The sequence below is a fragment of the Trichosurus vulpecula genome, chromosome 7 (assembly GCF_011100635.1).
Source record: "Trichosurus vulpecula isolate mTriVul1 chromosome 7, mTriVul1.pri, whole genome shotgun sequence".
Lineage (NCBI taxonomy): Eukaryota > Metazoa > Chordata > Mammalia > Diprotodontia > Phalangeridae > Trichosurus > Trichosurus vulpecula.
The window spans coordinates 272,337,532-272,365,455 of NC_050579.1; the positions used below are offsets into that span (position 1 = coordinate 272,337,532).

The window sequence follows — 27,924 nt, forward strand, 5'->3', positions numbered from 1 at the left end:
TATGACCCCATCACTGCCCTGCTCAAAGATATTTGGTGACTCTCTAGTGCCACTGAGATAAAATATAAACTCAAATTGGCATTTAAAGACCTAGACTCTCATCTTGCCAAACATTTCACATTATCCTCTCCTTAATACAATTTATGTTCCAAAGAAACAGGCTATTCCCTAAAACAGTATTTCATCTCTTACCTCCATTCCCCCAAATAGGCTGCTCTCATGCTTAGGAGACACTCCTTTCTCACCTCTGCCTCTCAGAATCTTAAACTTGCGTTTTGCAGGATCAGAGGATTTAGAACTAGAAGAGATGTTAAGCCATCTCAACCCTACCACTTCATTTTTCAGAGGAAACTGAAACCTACAGAGTGGGGGAAGTGATGTGGCCAAATAAGACATGAGGCCCAGCTGATATAATGTAAGGGGCATGGTAAAACTTAAAGCCTATTTATCAGTCATTATAGTCTTCCTGCAGGCTTGCCTCTCTTAGAACTCTCTCTTCCTCAAATGACCTTGGATTTGCTTGTGTCCAGATCATACCCCCCTGGAAGGCACGGACTATTTTTCTGACTTCAGAGCACAGGCTCATTTTTTGGTCTTTGCGCCCCCAGGGTACACGTAGTACTTAATTATTTGTTGAACTGAACTCACCATTCACCCGGCATCAATCACACACTGTTTTTAATCTGTTGCAAGGGATAGCTCATGGTGGGGGAAGGGGAAGGAAGGAGATGCTCAAAAATCAATGTGACGCAAAAACAAACAGCAATTTTTAAAAGAAAAAAATAACATACTGCCTTGTGCCAACTCCTATTGTTGTCTTTACTGATTCTTGCAGTAGTGTTTAACTTTTCATATATTTAATGCCATCCTTCTACTTCAGATTGCCAATTTCTTGCAGGCAGGGATTGACTTATCCAGGTGGTCCTCCTACAGGCAAAACAGGGCATACGTACAGAGAAACAATGTTTAAAATGCTGGTGAGGTTCCCACCAGGCCAATCTATAAACACCTATTCAGTATCCACATAGCCATTCTTAATATTGTTTCTGCGTGAAGCACCAAATTTCAACTCAGGGAACACATCCCTTCTCCCTACCCCCTCCTCATCATGAGACAGCCTGGTAGTAGCCACAACTCCCCTGGGGTTACATGGGCTGGGGGCCAGCAAAATGAAAATGAACAAAGACTTTATCCAGCAAGGCAGGTCCGGGGAGACAAACATTCTGTGGATCAGTAACCTGACTCTTAAAACTGGAAGGAAGAAGACTCTTCCTATCCATGAGCAGAGAGAAGGTGGGGAGTCCAGACTCTACTACCCCACTACTTCAGTACCAAGCAGAGGGCTGGACTTAAGAGTGTCTAGTAATTTTTTTAAACAACTACTACCCTTTGGGAGCAACAACTGATAGGCACCAATAGTAATGGGAGGCTAAGGCATATGGTTGTAGTTGATTGTTTCTCAAAATGTAGTACGGCGAGTCCCCGACTCTAGATGCTGGGAGAGCCCTGGGAACCCAGAAACTGGGGACTGCAAAACACCCCCGAGTTGACAACACAGTGAATGAAATTTCTGGGGTGCCAAAGGATCAGTGGAAGAGTTTGATATGCGAGTTCAATGAAACACACCAGGTTTGCACAGACGTAGATTTTCTGCGTTAATTTAATCATACAAATATTCATTTATACAGTAATGAAAAGCCTCTTCACCATCTCTTCCCAGGCACTGTGAGGCCCCACCACATCATCCAACTCTCTCTCTCTCAACACATGCATCACCACCCTAACCAAAGGGGGCAGCCTGGGCCTATTGCTGCTTCCTCATGCCACCCCACTCCAATGACCAGAGACAAGGAAGGAAAACCTAGGCAGGTAACATCGTGCATTTCCAGGAGGGCCCAGCACCCCTACACTCCAGGTGCTAGGGCACAGACCAAGTCCTGGAAGTTCCGTCCCCATCACCTTCCCTTCCTAGTTAACCTCAGGCCGTATTACTGTCAGGGCAGATTCTTCCCCAGGCTGGAAGCACCCCTCCCAGAAGGAAGCACAGATTTACTTTAGAAAAATGCCCCCAAACAACTCCTGTCCCTCCTTTCCCCCAAAGGAACACATGCATACACACCACACATACTGATATCTCACCCTGAGCCCTCTAGCTACTCCCCATTGGCCTAAACAAGGTAGACCATGAGTCAGCACCAAAGGGGAAATACTTTCCATTCTGCAGACATGGCAGCAAAACGTCTCCCTCCTTACCTCAAATGGGGAAGGTGGCCCTGTCCAGAGATTTACAGGTATTGTAGGATGTTTCCAAAATAAGGACAGGAGGAATGGGAGCACAGGAGAAGAAAGGAAACAAATGGGGAAGTCAGCAGCTAAAAGCTCCTGACTGGTGAGAGCTGCTGACCATGCCCTGCTTCACTTGAACCAGACAGCACTCCCTCCTTAGTCTGTATTTTGAAGGGAGTTTAAGCTAAGGTGACTCCAGTGTGTGCAGGTAAGAAGCATCCCCCGACTGCAGGGAAGGGGTCAGGCTTGTGATTCAAGAGGGCCTGAGGCATCTGTAGCCAATCCCCTCTATTGCTATTACAGTGGGTGGGACAATGCTTTTGAATACAAATTGGGCCTGAGTATGATGGAGCAAGGCTGGGAGGGGCTGCTGATTTTCTACTTTCTGGGCTAGCAAAAGAAGGAACTAGCAGAAGATTCCTGGGTCTCAGGATATAGCCCGAGCCCACAAAAAGTTTGAAAGGGCAGAAGATGGTAGCAGAAGCAGAAATCTATGCCTCTCCCCAGAATTCCACAATTCTGCTTCTTAGAACTTGGGACTCTGCTGGTTTAACTCAGCTCCACAGCCTACTAGTCACCCAGCACATTTTCCCTCTTTGCAAATGGCATGAGGCACTCAGCTTGTGCATAGAAAATGGTTACTGCAGTATAAACACTACCCCCAATCCCATACTGGTCTACAATTGTCCCCTTATGATCAAGCTGGCTCCTAACATTCCCCAGGGCTTCCCTAGTAGGCAAAAGGTCATCCTCTCATTATAGGCCACACACACACACACACACACACACACACACACACACACACATACACAAACACACACCCCTCTCCTACAATCATGCTTTAAAAAAAAACCAAAACACCAGCATCAGAGGAGGATGAGGACGACCACATTCTCAGAATTACCATCCAGAGACACCAAAACCTCAAACGTACATACATACCTACATACACACACTCAAGCACACAAAGACACACACACATACAGAGGCTACAGGACCCCCTGCAGCTGCATATCTGGTCTGGGAAGCTTAATGCCACCCTGGCAGTGGCAATGGGCAGACAATACTGCAACTGCATTTCAGATCCACTCACTGAGAGACAACACAACCCTCCTGACTTGGTTATTTGCTAAGACTTTTTAGTGTGGTTTGGGGAGAAGGGTAATGGGAGGTGGGGTTTGGATTGGGTAAGGATAGGGGCTGGAAGAGGACTTTGCATATTCTTGTATCTTTGGCAGACAGCTGTTCTAGCCTGGTTCAAGCTTCCCACTGGGATATCCATATCCTACCTGTCCCAGAGCCAACAGGCAGCTAGGGCAGTGCAGAGATTTGAGCCTGAAACAGATGTACAGCCAGCAGCTGGATCCCAGCTCTGGCTGTAATCCCCGAGCCCCACCCCCCTCCCCTGCCCATTAACCCTAGTTCCCAGCCACTTCTACAAAGCACCCTGCCCAGAGGACCTCTTGTTTCCAGACTAATGTGGCCTCTAAGGTTGAGAAGTGACAATGTGGCTCTCCCCTATGGCTGATTACACTTGCGGCTCTAGTTTCAATATTTCCAGACAGCAGCAGCTCAGCCTCCACAGGCTGGCTGTGAACATATCACAAAGGAGGACTCGAGGGAGAAAACACAGTCAAGGAAATGTGATGAAAACAGAAAACTTACATGACACCTTGAAACTGACACACTGGCTGGTGAATTACACCAAGAAACATACACACTTTTGGGCGGGGGGGGGGGGGGGGGGGGGGGGGGGGAAGAACATAATGACATGCAGCCTATCTCAAAGCATGAAAAACCCTAAATAGAATTTCACCTGTGGAAAATATTTCTCTATAATAAAAGAAATGTGGAAGAAACCTAATTTTGCTTCTTGTTACAGATTTCAGAGTGCACACGTTTGTGCGTGTGTGTGTGTGTGCGTGTGCTCGTATGCGAGCTCGCAGATTCCTTCAGACAAATAAAAGCCTCCATCATCTGAGGTCTGTTCCAGAGGCCTCCTCTGTTGAAGACAACACAAGGAAAAGAGTTTGGTCTTCAGAGAGGTTTTCTTGTGGTAAAGAGCCACAGGTTGGCTGATTCAGATGCCAAAAGGGTAAATCAACAAGATTAAAAGGGGGGAGGAGCAACAATTAAATGGCCAATGCCATTCAAAACACAAAGTCAGCACCTGCTCAAACCTCATATTAAACAACAGAAGAAACACTCACTGCAATGCACACAGACTCCCAAAACACACACGACTCGAGCTTTCCAATCCACCCCTGCTCAGAGCAAGGAGTAACCACGCGTGCTGCCCGTTTTTTTTAAAATGAGGTTGGAGGATAGGGCGAGAAGGGGATGAGGGTGGGAAAACAAATCAAAAACCGACTTAACATTTCTCAAAACAACAGCCTCTCTGTAGGCAAAATAAGTTTTGTTTAAAAAGATGGCTTTTTTTTTCCTCTCTCCCATTTCTAAACATTTTTCCCCTCCTGAGCAACCTAATTACTTGTGTTACCTTTAAAAAAAAAGCCCCTCCCCCCTTCCCGTAACACAGCTTGACCATGAGGATTTCTTCTCTGTAGCCTCGATCAGCATTCCCGCAATTCGGCATTCACACATGCATACAGAGTTTACTTGAAACTAGTCTGTTTAGATTCCTCTTCATCCAGGATGCGGAGTCAGAGCCAGAGGTCCATATTGTGTTGTCTGGAATCCAAAGGAACCCCTTGCCCTCCCCACCCAAAGTCAATCCTTCTTTGTAAATTTCTCTTCGTGATGATACCCGCTTTAAGACTGTCCAAAAGGATAAGGGCCGTGGAACCCCTAGAAGAGAGTTGGAGACAATCAGTGATTTATTTTTGACAGCATCAAGACAGTGTTGACAAGTCAATCATTAACAGAACCAACTGCATCCAAAACACTTTCCTTTGTTCCACTGTCTCAGCAACTGCCAGTAGGGTCCCTGGGTCGCCAGAAGTCAGTATGACAGTGGAGGGAACCAAGAACTTAATTGTGAGAAGGCCTAGGTTCAAGTACCAGTGCTGACACTGTATAAGATCTCTCCCAAAGTGGCTAACATGACACTTTTGTTCATCTACAAACCTGGACATGGTGTATGTACCACATGTGTATGTCACCTGCTGTTACCTACCCTCAAAGAAGTTTGCTCCCAAATCCCAAAGATATCATGCTTCTATAACCTATGTCCCACAGACAGGAATCCAATGTTTCATGGTCTTACTTCCCCATCTGGTAAGAACCAGATTTAGCCCAGTACTCCTGCTGAAAGAAATCACCAAAGGGCAAAATAGAGTTTTTTTCTTCTCCCCCATTCTTAGTATTGCAATTATCACCCTTCTCCTACTAGTTTATTTTTTTGAAAATTGTGATCAACTTTAAGTATCTGGGAACAAAATACCTTTGGCCAAAAAGTCCTTTGTTTGATAAGTAACTGCTAACATTTATACATTTAGATAACCCCACTTCATCAAGGAATGTTAGCTGGCAAGAGAAACAAGTCACAAAAACAGATATTAACTTTTTTGTGGTAGAAAGCTAGAAATTATGATAAACTAATATAATGGGATAATATTGCACCACAAGAAAACTACAAATAAGACAAATTCAGGAAAATTTAAGGTTTATAAGAACTGGTGCAAAGCCACGTAAGCAGAACCAGGAGAGTTATTTGCAAAAACCCACAATAACGTAAAGGGAAGAAATGCTGAAAGACTTCAGAACTCTCATCAAAGGAATGACAACAGCTGAGAGTGAAGCATGCCTATTTTCTCCCAGTAAAAAGATGAATGACTAGAGTTACAGATCGAAGCATACATTCTCAGACAGAGGTAACGTGCTGACTTATTTCATTAATAGGCCATGTTACCTATGTCTAGCACCATCCTGTATGAACCAAAGGACTGTGATAACACAGGATAGTGGCAAGAGCAGCGCTAAAGACAGAGGCTCATCACTATCGGTCTAGCCACTGACTGATAGCTTAACTCTTGGCAAGTCAAATCCCCTCCTCTGGGCTTCCCTTTTCACTTCTTTAAAATGAGGCAATTACAGTATGACTTCTTAACCTGGAGGTCCCCTCAAGGAATCTATGGGATAGATTTTAGGAGTCCATGAACTTGGATGGGGAAAAAAAGACATCTTTATTGTAACATAATTGGTCACCCTTGTAACACTGTGTATTTTATTTTATGCATTCAAAAACATGGTTCTGAGAAGGTATCCATAGGCTTCACCAGCCTGCCAAAGGGATCAATACCTCAAAAAAGGTTAAGGACGAAGGGCCCTTTTCCAGTTCCAATATTTTAGTGATTTTATCTTCAAGTTTGCAAAAATCTACCTGAACCAGGCCACAAAAGATCCAGAGATCCAGCAGCTTGATTATATTCAAACCTAGAGATTAGGGAGACTAGAAAGAATGGGGAGGGTGCTCCCAAAATAAAGCACAATCTTATCTAAATGCTAACCAGAGGTTTTCTTTTTTGTTACCAACCCCCCACCCCAAATCCCGGTAAATTAATAGTGTCACCGAACCAAAACCCCTGGGAGCTATCACTTCTACTTCCCTGATGTTCTGCTGCAGACAGCTCCATCCTTCCCCACTATCTAAGAAATAACTTCTTTAGAGTGACCGTTCCAAGCAGAACTGTAGCTACTGAATGAAGAGGAAGGAAAGGGAAAGGAGAAGGCTTAAGAGGTTCAGACTCAATTCTCAGCAACAGTTCAAACACTTATGCTAGTCTGCCATAAACATATCACAAAACCAGTAGAGTTTCAGTTTAGAGAAATATTATAGGAAGCATCATGATACAGCAGAAACAGCACTGTATTTGAGAGTCAGACGTAAAGACTAAGTCAGTTTACGAGTTATGGGCAAATTGCTTCCCTTCCTTGAGCCACAGTTTTCTCATCTGTCAAAGAGAGATAATAAATACTTGCCCTACAGGCTTCACAGAATTATTAAGTGTGTAGCATAATGGAACAAACCCTGGATTTTGAATGGGGGAACACACAACTGAGTCCTGACTACAATAAATTAGCGATGTGATATCTGGAGTATGCCATTATCTCTCTGAATCTCAGGTTCTTCATCTCTGAGACAAGGAGAATGAAGTTTATACTACCTGCTCTCCACATAGTTGTTGGGAGGAAATAATTTTGTTATAACCTTCCAGTACCACCGACAGTAGGCATCACTATCACAGCTAACGTTTATATAGTGATTGAAGGAATCGCAAAAGACTCTGGGTCTATGATCTCATTTGATTCTCACAAGAATCCCTAGTTAGGCACTATTTTTATCTCCATTTTACAGGTGAGGAAAGAAGGCTCAGTGAGATCTGAGTGACTTTGCCTGGGGTCACATAGTGAGAAACTGGATATGAAGAATATTCAGTTACTGTCAAGAGAGTGTTCGTACCGAACTAAACTTCCCTGCCTGCCCGTCAAACTTCAGTCCAGCCTCCATGAGGCACAACTATCCTACCCCCAACTCACATTACAAACATTTGAACTACCCAGTGTTAAAAGTCTGGGAAATACACAGCCCAGAGCTCGAGACACAAGTGTGCATCTTGACTTCACTGAGGAGGAAACATTAAAGCCTCAGCTTGTTGGCTGGAAGCACATATTTGAAAATTTCTAATCTAGTGCTCTGAGCCTTAGACTGCTTATTTACAATGTGGTATTTAATCAATCTGATACAAGCTTTCCTTGATGCTCTATTTACTATTTTCTTGACATTTAGGGGAGATGGGAAAGGGGAAAATGATTCCTAATTCCCTTTCACCAGGAGAATGGCAATCATTCCAGGGGTAGAGATACTGAAGGCCTATTTAGTGGGGCAGAAAGGTATCTTCTGGTGCATGTTCTTCCTCCCTTTTCCACTGCTCTCACAACACCACAGTAAGCACTATCACTTTAAGACAAAGAAAACAATTTTCATATAATTTCAGACATCAGCTGTACATATGTTTGATTTTAAATACTGATTGTTCAAGAAGAGAGGAAAAAGTAGGCAGCAAAGAATGAAGGAATTTCCAAGCACAGCTTGTGCGGGCTATCTCATGGCAGGAGACCACAAACTTTTCTTTTTTTTTTTTGCTAAACAGGAGTTGTCAGCCTAAGCTAGTGAGCAGTCCCACTACCATGTTTAGCATTCTCTAGCAGCTTGAGTTGAAAGGACAGGGTAACAGGGTAACAGTGTACTGTGGCCAACATGACCAGCTTCCATCATAAGACAGAGACAGACTTAAGGCATCTACACATTAGGAAATGACTCTTTTTCACTGCACTCCCAAATAGGGTGAATGTAGAAATTAACTTGTGAAATTAAGCTAAAGACTAAACTAGGTAGGACTCAAGATCGCTTTGAGATCATGATATCACAAGCACTTGATCTGACCTGGTTTCAATAGCATAGTTTCTTTCCCAAGTCAGTGATGCCACAGGTGACGATGGAATGTAACAGGAAGGATATAACAGGTGGCAACATCTAAGTCCTAAGCCCGCCTACAAGATGCACGAAACAAAGGGCCATTTTCAATTCCTATTTGGAAAGTTAGCATAGCACACATCTAGTTGCCCAGGAAAACATTTATCAGTAAACACTTTTTGTACATTTCAAATGGAAGCTGAAACTCAAATTGACTCTTGGTAATTTACAGCAATATGGTGACCAAAAGCAGGAAAACAAACTGGGGACTCTCCCTAAGGGCTATATATGAAATAATCTTTATTTACACCCTCAAGCAAAGATCACAGAATTTTAGAGTAGGAAGGGATTTCTGAGATTATCTCACTCTAACCAGTCCCCAAACGGAATCCTTTACACAGTATAAAAGTTTTTTGCTTACAAAACCCCAGTTTAAATCTGCGAGTTTGCAGATCACTGATGAGCTGCTACTATCTGAAATGAGCTCCAATTATCTGAAATGACAACACAGTGGCTGCCAAAGTTCATGAGACCCTACCTGGACAAGTAGATACGCTTTTTGAGGCAAGGTTATTGGGCCCATCTACCAGAGACTTTCATTCATGTAGGATTATGGTTCCCAACAAGTATTCAACAATGAGAAACTCATTCTTCAAGTAGTAGTCCCACTTTCCTCAATGGAGATTCCAACATCCAGCGGCTGTTATATTATAGTTGCTGGAAATGGAACCAGAGTTCTGACTCAAGTTAGGAGGTAGAGAAACTCTCATGGGTAACAGAGTAGCTCTCTACCTCTCAGATGGGTCAGGGATGCTTTTCTACTCCCCACATGAACAACCTGCTCTACTGTAAGAACCAATCAGATGGTATAGTAGTCAGGCAGGCTCCTGCGTCTTCCAGATTTTATATAATAAGACACCCAAAGACAACCAAGATCTATTATTTAGAAGATTTTTTAAAAATGAAATTTACACAAAGACACTCAGTTTCCATCTACCTTGCACTCAGGCTCCTGAAATTTAAAAAAAAAAATTTCTAACCCTTAGCATTATTCAGAGCAAAACATATTTAAAAAAATTTTTTTCTTAAATCATCAAACACACCATTGGCTCTTACAGTTGTCAGAATGAATGTGCAGGTAGCATGATAGCTTCCAAGGCGCCTATGTAGTACAATACAAAGTCTACATACTACGATTTGGTCACCAATTGTCTTACCTGAGCTTGGCACCTGAAGTACTTTGTGGCTCTGGCTGAAATACTCTGTTCTAAGTAATGTCTTCAGAGAAAAATCATGGGTTGAAAACTACTTCTGAGCAAGAGGATGTTTACCCAGCCAAGGTACCAAGGGGAGAAAGAACTAGTCCTTCCGATGTTATTTTCACCAATTACTTTCAGCATCATAGATTCAGATTTATAAGATCTACTGGCATTCTAGTTTCATTTTTTCCCATGTAGTAGCTGCATGATCTTGAATATGCCACCTTGTTTCCTAATCTGACAAGTGAAGAGGGAAAGGAGCACTGGACTTGAAGTTAGGAAATAGGGGTAAAGTCCAGGCCCTGGCTATAATGTGATTCTGGGGAAGGCACAGCCCCTCTGAGCCTGAGTTTATTTATCTGTAAAATGAGGATAACAACGCTTGAACCACTGCCTCATAGGATCCTTATGAGAAAAATGTTTCGTAAACCTTAAAATATAACAGAAATGTGAGTCATCACCACCTACTATCCAACTTCCACCTCGGAATTTTAGTGAGGATCTAAGATCAGAAAAAAAGAGGATAAAAGTGCTTTGAGAACCGGAAAAGTGTTACGCAGATGTACAAATTTTGTCACTAAGCTCAGTGGTAGAGAGCACACTTTGCAAGTTTTTGTCTCAGGATCAATCTCTGGTCCCTCTATTTGCTAATGCTTTTGCACAATATGGTATACATAGTAGGCATTTAACTACTTTTTGAAATCAAGACTGAAATTTACTATTCTTGTGAGCCAGCTCTCTTTAAAGTATCTCTAGAAGTTGGACAGACCCCAATTACTGCCATAATAAATTACTAAAGTACCTTACTGAAGGTTTTATTTATTTTTTTGTTACCTTTTTCAAAATAGTGAGCTTACTGTTGGATAAACCACCACAACACGGAAACTTCACACACCTGTCTTTATTTTGCTTTTATTTGTGATTTGATTTAAATAAATAAAAAGGTTCACACAGGTAATAAAGAGACAGGAGGCTTTTGCTGCATGGCTGCAAAATAACATAAATCTCCCAGTGTACACTGATGGCAGCATCAGATAACACCACGAGTCCCTTCTCTCTGCTAGATCATTTCCTGAGTCATTCCCGGTCAATGCTTCTCCAGACTAGCGCTCATTCTTTTGTATCACTTATGTACACTGAATGCAAACACAGAAGAATATGGCATTTAGTACTTGGTTCTACCCCAGTCCTACTAAGGCAAATACGGTGTGGTCAGGGGGTAAGGCCCTACCTCTCTATGCACACCAAGGCTACCCTGGTTTTAAATCAGTGACGTTTTTTCAAACCATCAGTCACTTGTCAGCTAAAATAAAACATACTGAATGTTGGTATAGATGTCAGGGACAATGTTAACTTTTATATGGACAAAGATCATTTAGTCAAATCTAGTTTCTTTTCTCCACTTCTTCTAAACCAGTGCTTTTCAACCAGCATGCTGAGGCATGCTAATGATATGCCATTAGTGAAAGAAGTTTTCTGGCCACTATAACGCTAACAAAAAAACCACTCCAATGTGATAAGAGAAGATACACACATGTGTTGGCCAAGGATGAGTCAAAGAACCACATGAGTACAAGTTAGCATGGCTTGGTTATGGGCAGCGACATGCTCAGGTCATGAGTCTTTTGGTGATGCCTATTACTGCGCCACAAAGCTCCAAGCATGCCGCAGAATGGAAAGGCTTAAAAAGCACTGCTAAACCATCACCCATACTTACCGCCTACAGCAGTTCTTCTGTGGCTGCCAACTAACTTCTTCAACCCTGCCAGGGGCAGTCAGGCCCCTCGGATTCACTCGTGTTCCAGAATCCCCATGGTCAAAGGTAGCTCCCAGAGTCCACCTGGACATCCCCAAATCCCCAACCCAGAAGGGGCAGAGCGGATCCTACCTTGTTGAGAAGCCCTCCCCTACCCATTTAAGTCTCAAGAAAAGCACTCTGAAGAATAAAACTCAAACACTAACTTGAATGAGAACAAGTTGTTTAAAGGTCTACAAGAAGACGGAGAAGGTTTCCAGCTGGGCTAGACACACCCTTTCAAGTAAAAAGTTTAGAAAGTGCACTCTTCAAACTGTCTGGAATAATGCAAAACCAAAAAAAACAACAACCAAAAACAAAAGCAAAATGGTTCTCCAACAGTGAAGTGTGCTGGACTCCAGGTGGGATAATAGCAGAGCTCCCTGGTGGCCTTTTCTCTACCCTTGGGGCAGGGGAGAACGCTAGAATGGGGGTAAGAACTGGATCCAAACACCTGTAGAGTCCCGCTGGGGTGGAAACCCAATGGAGAGGATCTAGTCTGAAGGTCTGTTGGCCGGTGGAGATCCAAGTTCCTGGTGACATAAACAAACTGACATTGGTGCAAGGAAGAAGTCTGAATTCAAACAAGGATTTCTGGTAAGGAGTAGGCTGAGACTTATGGACACTCCCCTCCCCCCTCCCCCCAAGTCCCACAATCCTAGTTGAACTTCTAGTCAACTTTATGCAGTATTCTCTAAATACTTCTCCTTTCCCTAGAATACAATTACTTCACCCACCATGCTGGTGCTGGGTATGAAGAAAATGAAGGAAAAAATAAAACAAAAAACCTCCAAGTCTTATCATACCCTGCTTTCAAATCATTTCCCAGTTCAAAAGTAATCAATAGTTTTCCATTTCTTTTCACATAAAACCTCCACTTTTCTATTTAGTGACCATGACCCTCCTAATTAGACCCCCACTCTACCTACCCACACTTATTTCCCACCATACTCCTTTATATGCACACTGTTCTTCTAATCAGGTATTACCTTCTCACTTTCCACATGCTCATTCCCACCTCTCCTTGCAGTTCCCCTCTTATATCTTCTTTCAATCCCTTTTCTGTTAATCTTCCCTGGCTCCTCTAGGTCTCAATCTCCCAATCTATCTTATGAGGAGCCTGGATCCGATCTAATAACGCATTAGTTATCAATGTTTGCTACACAGGAACTTTTTTTTTTTTAAGAATTACAGATACTAACTGATTCAACCTGTTAGCAGTTGGTTACACAATGGTGTTGGGGAGGCAGGTCATACAAGCACATCTATGCTAGCTTATTAGGTGAGACTTTTGGTGGAATGCAACCTGGGGTCAACAGTCCATATGTCGGATACCCAGGGAAGAGCAGATAACATTTAAGCTTCTTCTTCAGTCTTCCATTCTAAGATCCTGTACTCTGGCCTTCTCTGAATCCTAGGGCCCTCAACTTATAATCATATACTATATATATAGTTCATTATTCACCAAGTGGTAGTTTTAGCTTTCCAACCATGCATCCTTTGAGAGGAAGGGATGTCTCACACTTTTCCACATCCCTCATTATGCTTACCCAGCATAGTAATAAACACACAGCTGATAATTATTGATACCAGAGTAGTTCTATGTGAATATATGGAGTGAATAGAACTGGCCCCCAGGAGATGAAATGGCAGCAAAAACACAAACATTCCTGCTGGAACATGACCAAATCTTTGGAAGGGGTTTAAGAAATGAAGGTAATTTAGGGAACCAGCGTCTTTTTAGTGGACAACAATAATAGACTTTACATTTCTTAGTAGGTTTGAAATAGTAACGTAGGAGAATGAATTCAGAATATAGATAATGTCACCTAAACAAGGAATCAAACTGTCAGGTACCTGTAAAGTACATAAACATGGTTGAACTTATCTCTGCTATCCGTACACAATTCCCCACTAGTCCTGTTCTTAAAAAACTTATTATTTTTGAACTCCTACTAGGATTTGATTGGCACTATTAATATGATGGGAAAGGAAAGTGTTTCCTCCTCATCCCCCCAAACAGCTCAGCATTCATAAAAAATACCAAATCCATTTTAGCGTGTTAGCAAGTACACTCAGAATCTGGGCAGCCAGGATAATATTCAAAGTTCAAAAGCAAACAAAATGGGGCTAAGTGGTTTTGCTGCCACTAGAAATAAATGAAACATTATTAAATGAGCAAAAAAGATCAGTGCTTGGACATAATTTTAATCTTTAAGCCCACAGTGTTTGATTGATTTATTATGAACCTTGCCAATTTAAACACAGGAGAAAAATGATAAAGATTTAACCAATTTCCAAAAAAGAATTACTTTAGAATGATCAAGCAAATCTGGCAAACTCCTCCTCAGTACAGAATGTCCATGCTGTTAATCTGCCTTAACCCATGGCAAGCTCCCTTGCATCATTCTCTGTTGCTTCCTTCTCAGCCACAAATCCTCTTGGAGTGTTTGACAAGGAAGACAGAGTTATAGATCTATATCACAATTAGAAGCATAAGGCTATTTTTTTTAAACACAACTTACCTCGGTGTCTGACATCAAAGAACATATAATGGTATGTCTAGTATGGCAGAACTATAATTACAAGTCAGGAAACTCAGGCTGTTCTCCTGGGTCAACCACAGATTCATGAATGGCTTTTGGTAAGTCATAACCTCTCTATGTCTCCTTTTTCTCATCTGTCAAACAGGGATAACACCTGCACATTTCTGCAGAATGTTTTGAGGATCAAATGAAATAACATTTGCAAAAGTATAAAGCACCACATGGCTATATAGCATTATTATTACTATGTTCTGTAGATTCCCTTAGGAAGGTAAGAATTTCAGACAATCTGTATTTATACATGATTTTCTACTTTCCTTTGAGCTCCATGGAAAGTATTTATGTTGGTGGCTTATTTTTCTCTCCATTTAAAAAATTAAAATTTCGATGGCCTGAAAATCCTGAGGAGCCCCATGAGAATGTCTGACCCATTCTCCCCACAGCAATAGACCATTTAACAGTAGGAATCCCAGTAGATTGCTTCCTTAAAAGCTTGCAAGACTTTACAATACTGCCTGGCAAGTCTTAGCCTACTTGCCCTTACAACCACAAGCTGTCCATGAAGAATTAATGGCAGCAGCAGTAAATACAGAAGCAGGTACCTAATCATGGCCAGAAAAGAACTCTCCAGGAAGGAGGTTCTAGAGCACAAGTTCTTAACCTTTTTTTATATTATGGATCCCTTTGGCAGTTTGGGGAAGACCTAGCAAAATCTCTTCTCAAAATAGTGTTTTTAAATAAAAAATAAAATACTTAGGACTGCAAAGAAAACAAAGTTTATTGAAATACAGCTATCAAAATATTCAGAAAACAAGTTCATAGACCCTTGGCTAGACTCCTTGTTCTAAAGAACAGAGCTGAGTAGACTACTTCCTGTTCCAAGACAGAAGACCCGGTTCCTATGGGAAAGTGATCTTCCGGAGGTCTACAACCCTAAGAACAAATCGTGACCAAGTTACGCTTAGGTGTATTTCGGAATGAGCAATCAGCACAATACATTCTAAAGAAATTTACTGATGGATGACCAAGGCCCAAACACTGTACTATCTCGGATGTCATCAGGGGACATAGCCACACAAGAGTTATTTTGAGAAATGTGTATCACCCAATGCTGCCACAAGAAACTAAGATATAAGTGTTGCCTATGATACACTAAACTCAGGAAATGAAGCTTTATGAAGAACCATTCCTTCTTTGGAGAATGGGAGAGTAAGTAAAAGAAATTTCAGTTAAATTAGTAATAAAAGGCTCGCAGCACCACAAATCAATATTGTTGGCTGAATCTGCTATAGCTGCCAAAGGGGTTGCCCCAAGGGAGCAACACAACTCTAAATACCCCAACTGGCTGTGTTCTTTGCTTCTGACAGCAGAATGGAAGAGGTATGCTCTCCAACTCCTGCCATACACTGGATAAAACAGGAAGAGATGCAAAGTCCACTTCATTGTTCAGGAACCATCTTTTAAAAGTTCTGCCAGTCAGAGAGGACCACCCTACAGCGCAGTGGCTAACATGATGATTACATACATCCTCTAGTGTCATACGTAGCCATCAGCCTCACTACAGACGAACGCTGTATGCTTTTTTTAAAAAACAAACTCCAAAGTAAGAAGTCATCATTACACCCCATCCTCTTCCCCAAACACTTGTACCTATCACCACCATGAGATGCAAATAATAGGATCCACCTTTATTTCACATTCATAAAACCTTCAGAAGGCTATTTCAAAAGGATGGCACTCTCAATGACTCCTATAAAACTGACTGAAAAGAGGGCTGGACACTTTAGTTTTAAATACTTAGGTTAAATACTTAGTAACCAGAACAGTTAACTTTTTATTTAATATTTTAATACTTAATAGGGGCAATTAGGTGATACAGCAGATAGAGGGCTGCACCTGGAGTCAGGAAGACGAGTTCAAATCCAGACTCAGATACTTACTAGCTGTGTGACTCTGGGCAAGTCACTTAACCTCTGTTTGCCTCAGTTTCTTTAACTGTAAAACGGGGATAATAACAGCACCTGCCTTGCAGGGTTATTGTGAAGATCCAATGAGATAGTATTTGTAAAAAGCGCTTAGCACAGTCCCTGGCACATCGTAGGAACTATATAAATACTTGTTCCCTTCTCCTCCTCCTTCCCTAATAAAAATGACAGATTGACTTTTGATAAATTCTAGATACAGAATTCATCAGACAGAGGCTGTTAGGAAGACAAATCTGCACGAGAATGCAGGTGGGCTAGGGGTACAGGGAAAGCAAAGTAAATGACTTGCAATGGCTGAATGAACACCTGGGAACAAAGTGAACTTTTCTACACAGATGAAAGAACGGCAAGGTGATTGTTCTGACATGGCATCTGGCAGAAGCAGTAACAGATGATCATACTATCACCCAGAAGTAGTTTAAGAAGTAAAACCTAAACACCCTACCCTAGTCAAGGTACTTAATAAATTAATTCAAGAGTCTCTTTTTGTCCAGCATAATTGATTACTCATTCAGGGTACGTCAGCTACTGGCTGATTAAAAAGCTGTTATCATGATCCCGGGTTAGTCTTTATTTTCAGAGTGATTTTATGTTCAGAACCAAACCAATTGGTTTGGTTTCTGAGGGACTATGACTTCAAACAAACTAAATTTCTTCAAAAATTTAAAGAGCAAAATTACAAGAGAAACAGACTAATTTTAATGCTTCTTGTCTTTTCTAACCTTCCATACCACCAAAATTGCTTTTTGCTACACTAAACATCGCCAAACAGAAGCTATTTCAACCTTAAAAGATAATTCAGAGTACTAGAATAAACACATCTGCCAGATTAACCTTGGGTCAAGAGAATGAATGTCTATTCACTTGTGTTGTCTGTTTTGAAACAGAGGCTTTGTAGACAAGGGCATATAAAGGGTTAATTGAAACAGCTCCTAACCTTCAAGGATAAGTGATCCCTGGGATAGACTACTTACAATTGAGCTGACAAACAGACCAGTCAATTTCTAATAAACCAGATTTATGACTGAGCAGGGCAGGTCAGCATACACTTTTCTGGCTGCCTTTGGAAAGCTCTCAGGAACTCCTGGGGTATGGGATGCAGACAGAAGAGTCATTCCCACCTGCAGGTTCCCACTGGGCACATTTCATTAAGCCCAAAGAGCTTTTTATTATTAAATTGTTGCTGGGGAGGAGCTCTAGACATGGAGCAAAGGTGTCCAGTTCCTGACAGTAACAGATGTACCATTATGTTAACATATCCACCCAGTCCTAAAAAAGCAGGATGCATGAAGCAATCTTTTAATTTTATTCTGCCAACCTTAGCAAGTTAAATTGTAAACTGTGAAGGCAGCAGGAATTTGTACCTGCCTTCTTTAATTGCTGTCATGAGCCACCAACAGCATCATGACACACTTACCATGCAGAAAATTTCTTTTTTAAGGCAAACCAAATTTCCAACCATGTTCACTCAGTGATTTCTATTGCCAAGGATGTTTCCTCCCTCCTTGCCTACATCAGCCAGGAGAAACAACAGGATTAAAATACTTAGATCTAGAAGGCACTTCAGAGATTCTTTAGTCTAAACCTTTCATTTTACATGTAAGGAAACTTGAGGCTCAGATACATTAAATGACCTGTCCGAGATCATACAGGTATTAAGTGGTAAAGCTGAGTATCGTGAGGCCAAGTTCAACATCCTTCCTACTACATCATGTTGCTGTCTCTGACCTAAGAATCTGTGCTGATGGCATACTAAGATCCAGTGGCAAGAATTCCAGGTCAGAACCAGGCAGCCTGGATTCCACTCCTGACTCCACCACTAAAATTCCCTGGGCAAATCAATAGGTTTCTCCTTATTTCAGTTTCCTTTTATGTGCAACACAGATAATATTTCTGCCTCTCCATACTCACATCTAGAAGGGCAAATGAGGAATCACAAAATTTATTCAAATAAACAACATTCAAATGACATACAAGAATATTTTTTAGGGAAAAAAAGGTGGCATGGGCCAACCTCCAATTTATCTGTGAAGTGATGCTGCTTCAACTCTGTTGATTTATTCAGCTACTCTACCTACCCTACTCTTTTATTTCCTCAATGAAGTTTAGGAAGATCTGGCAAAAGTCCTAAGTTGTGGCACTAGGAAAGAGCTTTTAAACAAAAAATACTTAATTTTTCACCTCTCTGCCCAAGAAGGGTGAATCAAACAGTAAGATTAAAGAATGTACGTGTGTGACTTTACTTATGGTGAGGGCACTGGTCTCGAAGATGATGCTTTCCATATTTTTCATAGCCAGGTCTCTACAACATGACTTTATTATTTAGCTTGAATCATAATGTACACCCAGTACATACTTATATTTAAATAGATCAAAAATTCATAATTCTACAGGCAATGACCTTTAGAGTATTGGCCACTATTTGCCTCCCTCAGCAAAAACAATTAAAATCTTATACACACGACTGTGTGCATGTGTGTGCGCGCGCACGCGAGAGAGAGAAGAAGTATTGTTACTGCGCTCATTCTGGTAATTCAATACAACAAATACTCACAAAACATCTACCTCGTGTAAGGCCTAGTAGAAGGCACTTCAGAGATGATATATATCCTGCCCTCAAAATGTTATAATCTAATGGAGTATACACCTAGCACAACTGTTAAACAAGACAGAATATAAGTGTCATAAGAAAGGCAACAAAGTACTTTGGGGGATCAGAGGACAGAGCGCCGGTCACATCCAGCTGGACAGAACCAAGAAGCTCTTCATGAATAAGGCAGCGTGTAGAACAGTCCTTTGAGAATAAGTAAGATCATGACAGAGACTGATGAGGGACACGGGGTAGGGGGAGGAAAGTTGGAGAATTCTCCGTTGAACGCCAGGCTGAGAAGTTTGAGCTGTTTTTTCAGCAGACGATGGGAAATCCACTGAAAGTTTTTCAAGCGGGCAAGTGACATTATCAGAACTGTGGTTTGAAAGATGATTAATCTGGCAGTAGTATGAAGGATAAGGAATTTTATCGCCCTAACTAAAAAGAAACTAGAAACTATATAAACTAGAAATAGACAATTACCAGCCCCACCTTATGTATTCCACCTTATTTCCCATTACTCTACCCAAACGCTCAGCTCCATTTGGCTGATTCTCTTAATTCCTCTGCACACACACACACACACACGCCCCCTCCCTTACTTATTCCCCCTCCGTACTTTTGTTCATACATTCTCTGGTTCCCCACCACTACATATCCTCCCTCTCCATTTATTCAAATCCTACTAATTTTTCAAAACCCACGAAGCTTTCACTGATGACTGTCCCACAATGATCTCTAACTCCTATCAGACTCACGGACTGTATCATAAAATTGGCACTCTCAACTCAATTAAACAAACGTTATAAAACTTTATAAATGACCATTTAATTGTACTTAACAGGTGAGTATTTTAATGTATATTGACTTATCTCTAATTGTTCTGTTTAGGTTTTATCTCTCCAATTAGAGTGTAAACTTGTCAAGGGTCATGTCACGTGGCGGGGTGGGTGGGGGAGGGTAAATTCTCCACAGCGCTTAGGCGACTGCTGGGCATATTCTAGCGCTCAACACCTACTGACTGTCCAAGAGTTCTACTCTATGTAGGAGATAAGAAGTGGAGATGACTGGGCCTTAGCTTGAAATGCCAGCAGGGGCCTATCATGAGGCCGAATGCAGTGATTTAATATTTCTGACCAGGATGCTGTTCAGGTTTGGAGTCTTTTATCCCTCCAGATGCCCCATAGTCAATGCAATTTCCTCTTGGGCTCTATCTTCAGAGTCTTGCTCTTTGCCACAGTTCCTTTCAAACTTTAACCCCAACTACAATATCGCCAAGCCCTAAAAAATCCAATACAGTCCCAGAAAAACTTCAGGCAGTACTACAGTAGTATTACCTGAACTACAAGGGAAATCAAAACCTCCTCACTATCACCTAGCATTTCCAAAGAAGTGTCAAGCAATGTCTGCAAATCTAAGGAGGGCTAGAGGAGAAAACATCTTGTAACACAAGGCTAAGAACAAACAAACAAAAAAACCCCAATCCTCACGTAAAAGCACCAGCACAGTGAAAAGTGAAAGTCACAACTAAAAGGGAGAACAATTTAAACTTCAACCAATCAGCACATGTTCTCATACAATCAGAGCATCTTAGAATTAGAAGAGGGGCTTTAGTTAGGTCCACTACTCCATTTGGAATACCTCAAGAGGCAGCAGCACATTTTGGGAAGCATTTTAATTGTTAAACAGTTTTCCCTCACTCTAAGACCATCTGTCTCCTTGAAAGTTTCACCCACCGGCCCTACAATCTACCTTCAGCAGCTACAAAGCCTAAGTCCACTGCCCTTCAACTATTATGTTCTCCCACTAAGTCTTCTCGGGCATGGTTTAAAAGGCTCCTCTCGCTAGCTTATTACCCTCTTCTGGGCATTCCCCAATTCATCAATATGTGGTATCTCAGATAAAAATAAGAGTGCAACGAATTACCTCCCTAGCTTTTCTGTAGGCCAGGTCTTCAGGTACAAGAAAAGAGTGCTGCCTTTATCCACTTAAGCAGATGATACCCTGCAGCACCATGATGTGATAAAACAAGTAGTTCCCATACGAAGGACTGAGATTACACAGGAGACACCAATTTTCTCAATCCCTTCCTCCTCCAACCCTCAATTTCCCATCAATCCCCTCTCAATGAGTTCTGAGTTCTCCAATTTTAATGGCGTGTTCTAATCACAGGAAACAGCAGTGCTCACCCTAGATCCAGTTCATTTTTACTATGGGCCAGCTGGAATGAACCCATACTTGGATTTCTAAGATTTTGAAATTAGGAAATACACAGGTAAGCGACTGCTGTCATCAAATGAAGATAAACTCTACCAACTTCCACAGCATAGCCTGAAACGATGTCAGAGCTCCAACCACAACTCCAACAACATGGATTTGTATGAATTTTCCATTATTACTTGAAGGTCTCTCCTATTAGGCTACACTTTCTACAACTTTCTTTCCAGGGCTCCTGATCTACACTAGGCATAAACCTTTGGCCAGAAATGTTAAAAGCCAAGATTATAATGCAACAGCTCACCCCTCAAATAAAATGGTCTTATTTTAGCTTCCTCTGTCTAAATGCCAAAGGTGGCATGAAGCAAGGCAAAAGTTAGTTTATAAACTGCTTTCATGATTACAGCAGAAAGGGATGCTGGATCTAACATCTAACTAAATTCAAATCACTGATGGGTTCATCCTAGTATTATCAGTCAGAGTGAAATGATACAAAATATACCAGATATACTCATAGGGACCCAGCCATATGAACCACCTGGAACAGTACAGATCCCAACATCAGGGCTTTATTAAACCATGAAAAATGAACAACTGGGCATAGTAACTCTGACAGAGCTTGGAAGACAATAAGCTATGATTAAAAAGGTTTTAATCAACTATCGTGAAGACAAAAGACAAGTATGCAAACACCTAGGAGAGGATTTTACAACAATAAAATGATTTTAAAATCATAATAAACTCAACATGCATTTTCCACACATGAAAAGCCAAAGTCAAAATGCCACTCAGATCACAGAGTTCACTCCCTCTTTGTGTGAACAGGCTGATGGGCAATAATATAGTCAAAGAGTACAGAGAAGAGTACATCTGTCTGCGATAAGAATATCTGAAGAGACCCAATAGCAATGGCTGGGTCCATAGTAGCTCACCGGTCTTTTCCCTCAGAAACAAATCCTAGACAAATTCCCAAGTTTGTTTTCAAACTCTTCTTATAAGGGTGTCTACGTTTAACCTGGAAGCACAGCTGGTGACATTTTGACTTTGTTTAAATACTCAAGAAAATTAAGGACCTCTCTGTCATTTACAGCACCCACACGAGATGAGAACTAAAGACTGAATTTGAAAATATGGATGCAGCAAAGTCTACAGGACATGAAGATTTTTTAAGTAGGGATTTGTTTGGTTTCTTTTTTAAAAGATGATGTTATCAAAATGTAAGGGCCAACAAGAGAGTTAAGTAGTATTAAAAGAAACTCCTTAGATGAACGGCATTCTGGGCTTCGAAGTCTGCAATGACAACAAACACCAAGGCCCGTCACCTACCCCTTCTCCATTTCTCCTAGGGCACCTACCTTACTGTAAGTCACTACCGATAAGTTGTTTGAGTGACTGCTGGGGGAGAGATTTACAGAGTTTTGTGACAGTCCATTTTGATCTTGTTCAATTTGGTCAGGAGCAGGAGCCCATGTGTTTTTGCTGATAGTGCCTAGCCCGGAACCCCCAGGGTCTTTTAAGTTGTTTTCATCTGGTTGCCTGTTCTTCTGCGGAGAGGCGAATGGGTTAAAGTTTCCTTCTACCTTGCGGTGCGGTTGCGTGTTGAACTCGGTTTCAAAGGATGACAGCTGCTGCGTTACTCCTAAAAGTCCTCCCACCTCCACGCTGAGGATCACCCAGATGACATCTGAAAAATAAAGTCAATTCACATGAATGCAAAGAATCATCCTCGGGCCACTGTGACAACCAGAAGGAATCTCAACCCTGAACTAGTCTAGAGGCTGGACCGTTTCTAACAGGCACCAAAGAGGCAATGCTATCTTTTTGAGAACTGCTGCTGTGGCATTTCTACACAAAGTTTTCTTTCTTTCTTTCTTTCCTTCTTTTTTTAAATTCCAAATTCAACTTTTATGGGCCCTGTGTAGTAAAATGGTCATTTAGACAAGACTATAAAAGGTTTAATTCCCAGAATGACTAGACAGTTCTGGTTTTATGTCTTATCACTATAAGTACATTCAGAGAGACAGGAGGCATAACTCTTAAATAAAAAAAGGAAAAATATAATAAATCTTGATAGAGATGTAATTTATTCTTTTTCTAACATTTTCTAACACCACTGAAAAACAGACAATTCCTGTCAATGGTTTTGTTTTAGTTTTAAACACCTCCAATTTATGAGACAAATTCTAAGAGAAAATATAAATCATTAACAAACACATAAAAGGTTGCTAAAACTCCCTAATAAGGAAAAAAAAATACAAATCAAGGATTCATGACATTTCATATTCATTGAGAATGGCAAAAACCAGGAAAAAAAAACCGTTTCAACCCATAGCAGCAGGGCTGTTAGGAAACAAATACTTGAATATGCTGTTTGTGGGTTTTAAGCTTTCTAGATAATTAGGGGAAGGGAGGGAGAAGGAGTTATACCAGTCATTTCCTAATATACCATATTAGGTACTACCATTATAACCTACCCCATGTAACAGTAACAACAAAGTTGAAAACCAATTTCACAACTACTATGTCTGATAGCATATACAACATTATGGACCCATAGTCACTCATCTCTATGAAAATAAAGGAAGTAAGCTTCATTATCTTATTTTCTGGGACTATCACTGATCATCTAAGACAGTATCAAACTCAAAAAGGAATAGATCCTTGCCAGCTGCATTCTGACTTAGAAAACCACAAATTAACATTATGTTCTATTGTATTTCTATTTTGTTAAACATTTCCAAATTACATCTGGTTCCCCGCAGCCTGCTTGAGTTTGACATCTACAATGTCTTTGTGGGACAGTAGTTTAGTATATGTGAGACTGATATGGACAAAGAGTCACAAAATTGATCATAACTTTTGACTCAATGATTCCAACACTGGCCATATGTCCAAAGTAATCATAAAAGGGGAAAGAAGAGCTAGCACAATATACACATCTGCTCTATTTTTAATAACAAAAAATCAGAAACTACCTGTATTTTCAATAATTAGAGAGTAGCTGAATGAATCATGGTATATGAGTGTAACAGAATATTATACATAAAAAATAAATGTGAAGCATACGAGGAAATAGGCAAAGACTTCCACACCAAGTGATGCGAAGAAAAACTAGTAGCATCAAACTGCATGTACACTAACAATGTTTTTTTAAAAGATGGGAAAAAAAAAGAAAGTAAGGACAAAGGCAGAATAACTTCAGGCAGACCTGGAATGAGACAGAACAGAAATTGTTTTTGCTAGTTCATTAATTCATTTAGCTTTGTGTTAAATGCTAGGGTTTAATGTAAGGTTTTAATCCTTACTTTATAAAGCTTTTTTTTTGTTAATGATTAGTTTATAATTTTAAAATTAATATCTAAAATTTAATACTAACTGTGCCTCAAATACATGAAAACCCCAACTACTTGGTTACACTGAAGAAGACAGTTTAAGGTGTACCACACCTTAAATTTCCTAATTTAGTTCCTAATTTCCTGAATTGACAGACTAAGTTAGGTACAAAGTAAAAAGAAAAGAAAGGTAGGGTTCTTTTAAACTGAATGGCAAGACTCAGAGAATAGATGTATTTACATTCCCAAAGGATTACCATCTTACAAAGCAAAAAAAAAAAAAAAAATCTAGCCTCTCAGGTAATAGCTAAAGGACTAGGATAGGGACACCAATTTAAAACTGACTAAGAGTGACAGACTAACAAAGAATGAGAAACAAGGTAAAAAAAAAATTCTAACTGAATTTCAATTAAAAATCAAATAGATACTTAGCAACTCTGATTTTATGAAATCATTCAGCATGGGATACATTTCCTAGTCAAAAGAAAGTCTGTTGTTCAGAGCTTCTTGGGAATATTTTACCTTGGTGACAACATATAAATGGCTCTCAAATTCTCAGATTAATCAAATAGCTCCAAGTCCAAATCCTAACGTAGATGGGAATACAGTGCCATCTGCTGTTAACTTATGGCAAAGAGTCCTAATTAGCCAAGGAATATAAAGTCCTCCATTACTACACTGTGACAAAGAAAAAGCTGGGCCTATGTGTAAAGGGAGAGTGGACAGCTGCCTTCAATCTAAACAGGATCAAGATTTACACAAACAAACGGCATAGAATTTCTAGCATGGTAAGAGAACACATAGTGAATAGCTTAATTTAGGAACTTAAGAAAGTATCAGGAGCAGAACAGGAATGTAAATCAGAGTCAAATTTAAGTTAATCACATAAACTAGTTTTTATTGACTGGGGTATTAAAAAAAAAATCAAGTGGCGGCCTAAATTTAATACTCTCCTATACTAACTGCCACCACACAATTCAACTTAATTTACTACACACTGCACCTAATAATGCTTTGCTCTAGGTCAAGGATTCTTCACCTGGGGATCATGAAGAAATTTGAGGAGTCCAAGAACTTAGTGAAAAAAAAAGACATCTTTATTTTCACCAACGTCTAACTAAAATTTAGCATTTCCTCCAATTATGTTTTTTAAAAAGCAATTTTCTGAAAAGGGGACTCCTTGGGCCTTACCAAAACATCAATGGCACGAGAAAGAACCTCTGCTCTAAGTGCTAAGGATACAAGAAGAAAAAATTCAGGTACTAAAAATTATTCTCTAGGGTCACATAACTTCAAGGTGGCAGCTCAGTTGGATTTTGAAAGAAAAGAAGGAATTCAACAGGTGGAGATGTGGTAGGATGTGCCAGTTTCAGGCATGAAGCACAGTCTGTGAGATCAACTCGTGTGAGAAATGAAGGTAACTCAAAGTTAGTTTCCTGGTCTTCAACCCTAACTCCCCAATTAATAATCTGTTACAATGACTAAAATAATAAAAATGAAAACAATGTTTTTTTTTAAAAGACATCTATAAAAACTTATTTTTTTTTAAAAAAAGAAAATACTAAAATTAAGTCAAATGTAGTATGACTGTAATCTCCAATCTTGGGCCTTCACCCCTCAGAGAGGTGGAGGGACTAGGAATATGAGTTCAAAGAGTTTCATATGATTTCATATATGGTCATTATGTTCACTAGTTTTGCTTTTAACCATTTTTCTTTGCTACAAGAGAAGGCTTATGAGAGAAGGAAGAGGAAGAAAAAGGTCTAGATAATGACTATAAAGTAAAAACAAAAAAAAATCAATAAGATCTTAATGAAAGAATCATGTGCCCAGAAAACTGCCAAATATAGCTGCTTTTTACAAACTTCTTCAGCCCCAAATCTTTTTTTTCTAAGTGAATTATGTGCCAGATATAAGAGTACTTACAGCTGAACCCATAAGAAAATAGAATCTTTAAGCAAAGTAAAAACTTCATGAATTAACACTGGAGAATTTTAATAGAGCTCCACTTCAGTAGTCCTACCCCATAACAAGCTCTACCCCCTCCCAACTGATTGCATGCCCAGTGAAGGGAGCATTAGCAAACTGGAAGGCTTTTCCTGAAACACCGGAACTCATGAACCTGAAAAGACGTGACAATCCCTAAAAGGAAAGTACAGAGTAAACAGAAGACTCAGGATGACTTGCCACTCAAGAGATTTGGACTAGAGCAGAACAGTGTTAGGTGAAAGGCAAAAGGGACTAAAAACCCTGCCCTCTCCCCTCCCTTATCCCAAGATGACTAAAGACTACCTAATCCTCATGGATGAACAACCAAACTAGGAAGCCTCAGCCTGAAGGATGGAGCCTTAACGGGAAGAAGAGGAGCTAAAGAGTGAAGAAGAGTCAGTGAAGGGAGATATAGTAGAAAAAGTTGAAAGACCAAAAGACTAAGGGGACAGAGGAAGGGAAGAAAGCCCAAGCCACAAGGAGACAAACCAAAAGGCATAAAGATAGAAGGAAAAATAAATAAAACTTGAAAAAGAAAATAAATCACTTTGAACAAGTATTAAAATATGAAAGAATGTTAACTATAACAAATTAATAATTCATAATTAGATAAGGCAAATTAAAGCAACTCTGAGCAACTAAGCCCTGAAAGTTACTAAACTGGGCATACCCTTTGACCCAGCAATACCACTACTAGATCTATAAACCAAAGCAAGGAAAGAAAAGGGAAAAGGATCCATATGTACAAAAACATTCATAGCAGCTCTGTTTTTGGTAGTGAAGAACTGGAATCTAAGAGACTGCCCATCGTTTGGAGAATGGCTGAACAAATTATGGTACCTAAACATAATGGAACCCTATTGTTCTCTAAGAAATGACAAAAAAAGAGTTCCAGAGAAATCTGGGAAGGCCTAAATGAACTGATGCAGAGTAAAGCATGCAGAGGCAGGAGAATAATTTATACAGAACAACAACACAGTAAAAATGAATAGCTTTGAAAGACTTAAGAACTCTCATTAATGCAATAACCAACCATGGTTCCAAAGTACCAAAGATAAAGAATTTTGCCTACCTCCTCTTAGATGTGGATGGGCTCAAGATTAAGAATGAGCCACACATTTTTGGACATGGTCAATGTGAGAATTTGTTTCATATGACTAACCATATTTGTTAAAAGAACTTTGTGGTTCTTTGGAAGGGAGACAAGAGATGGGAGAGAAGAAATTAATATTTGTTAATTTAAAAAATAAAATTTAATTTAAAAAAATCAGAGAGCTCAATCTGCAACCTTTACTGTAATAAATGGGTAGAAATGGACAAAAAGTATTTGAAGAATTACTGGGGGGGGGGGGAGAAGACAGGCAAAGATTATATGACTTGCAAACACTCCAAACAACACAAGCATGAGAAAAGCAAGTACAATTATCAAAATAAGACTATGTAATGAAATAAATTCTCATGATTATTCCTATTTTTCTTCCAAAAAAAG

General features: G+C 40.3%; 1 protein-coding gene across 5 annotated transcripts in view; it reads right to left on the reverse strand.

Annotated features, from left to right (window-relative positions):
• Positions 1–1,642: 1,642 nt before the first annotated feature.
• Positions 1,643–27,924, reverse strand: part of ILRUN (inflammation and lipid regulator with UBA-like and NBR1-like domains) — a 109,900-nt gene continuing 83,618 nt past the window's right edge. For 3 of the 5 annotated variants that reach the window (XM_036768759.1, XM_036768757.1, XM_036768758.1), the window contains 2 exons: positions 22,470–22,798; positions 1,643–5,094 (listed from right to left, as the gene is read on the reverse strand). In XM_036768759.1, coding sequence (XP_036624654.1) covers positions 5,059–5,094; positions 22,470–22,798 — 365 coding nt within the window. In that variant the 3' untranslated portion in view covers positions 1,643–5,058. Of the gene's footprint in view, positions 5,095–12,209; positions 12,310–22,469; positions 22,799–27,924 lie in introns of those variants that run through there. The other 2 variants (XM_036768761.1, XM_036768760.1) reach the window with 2 other exon arrangements.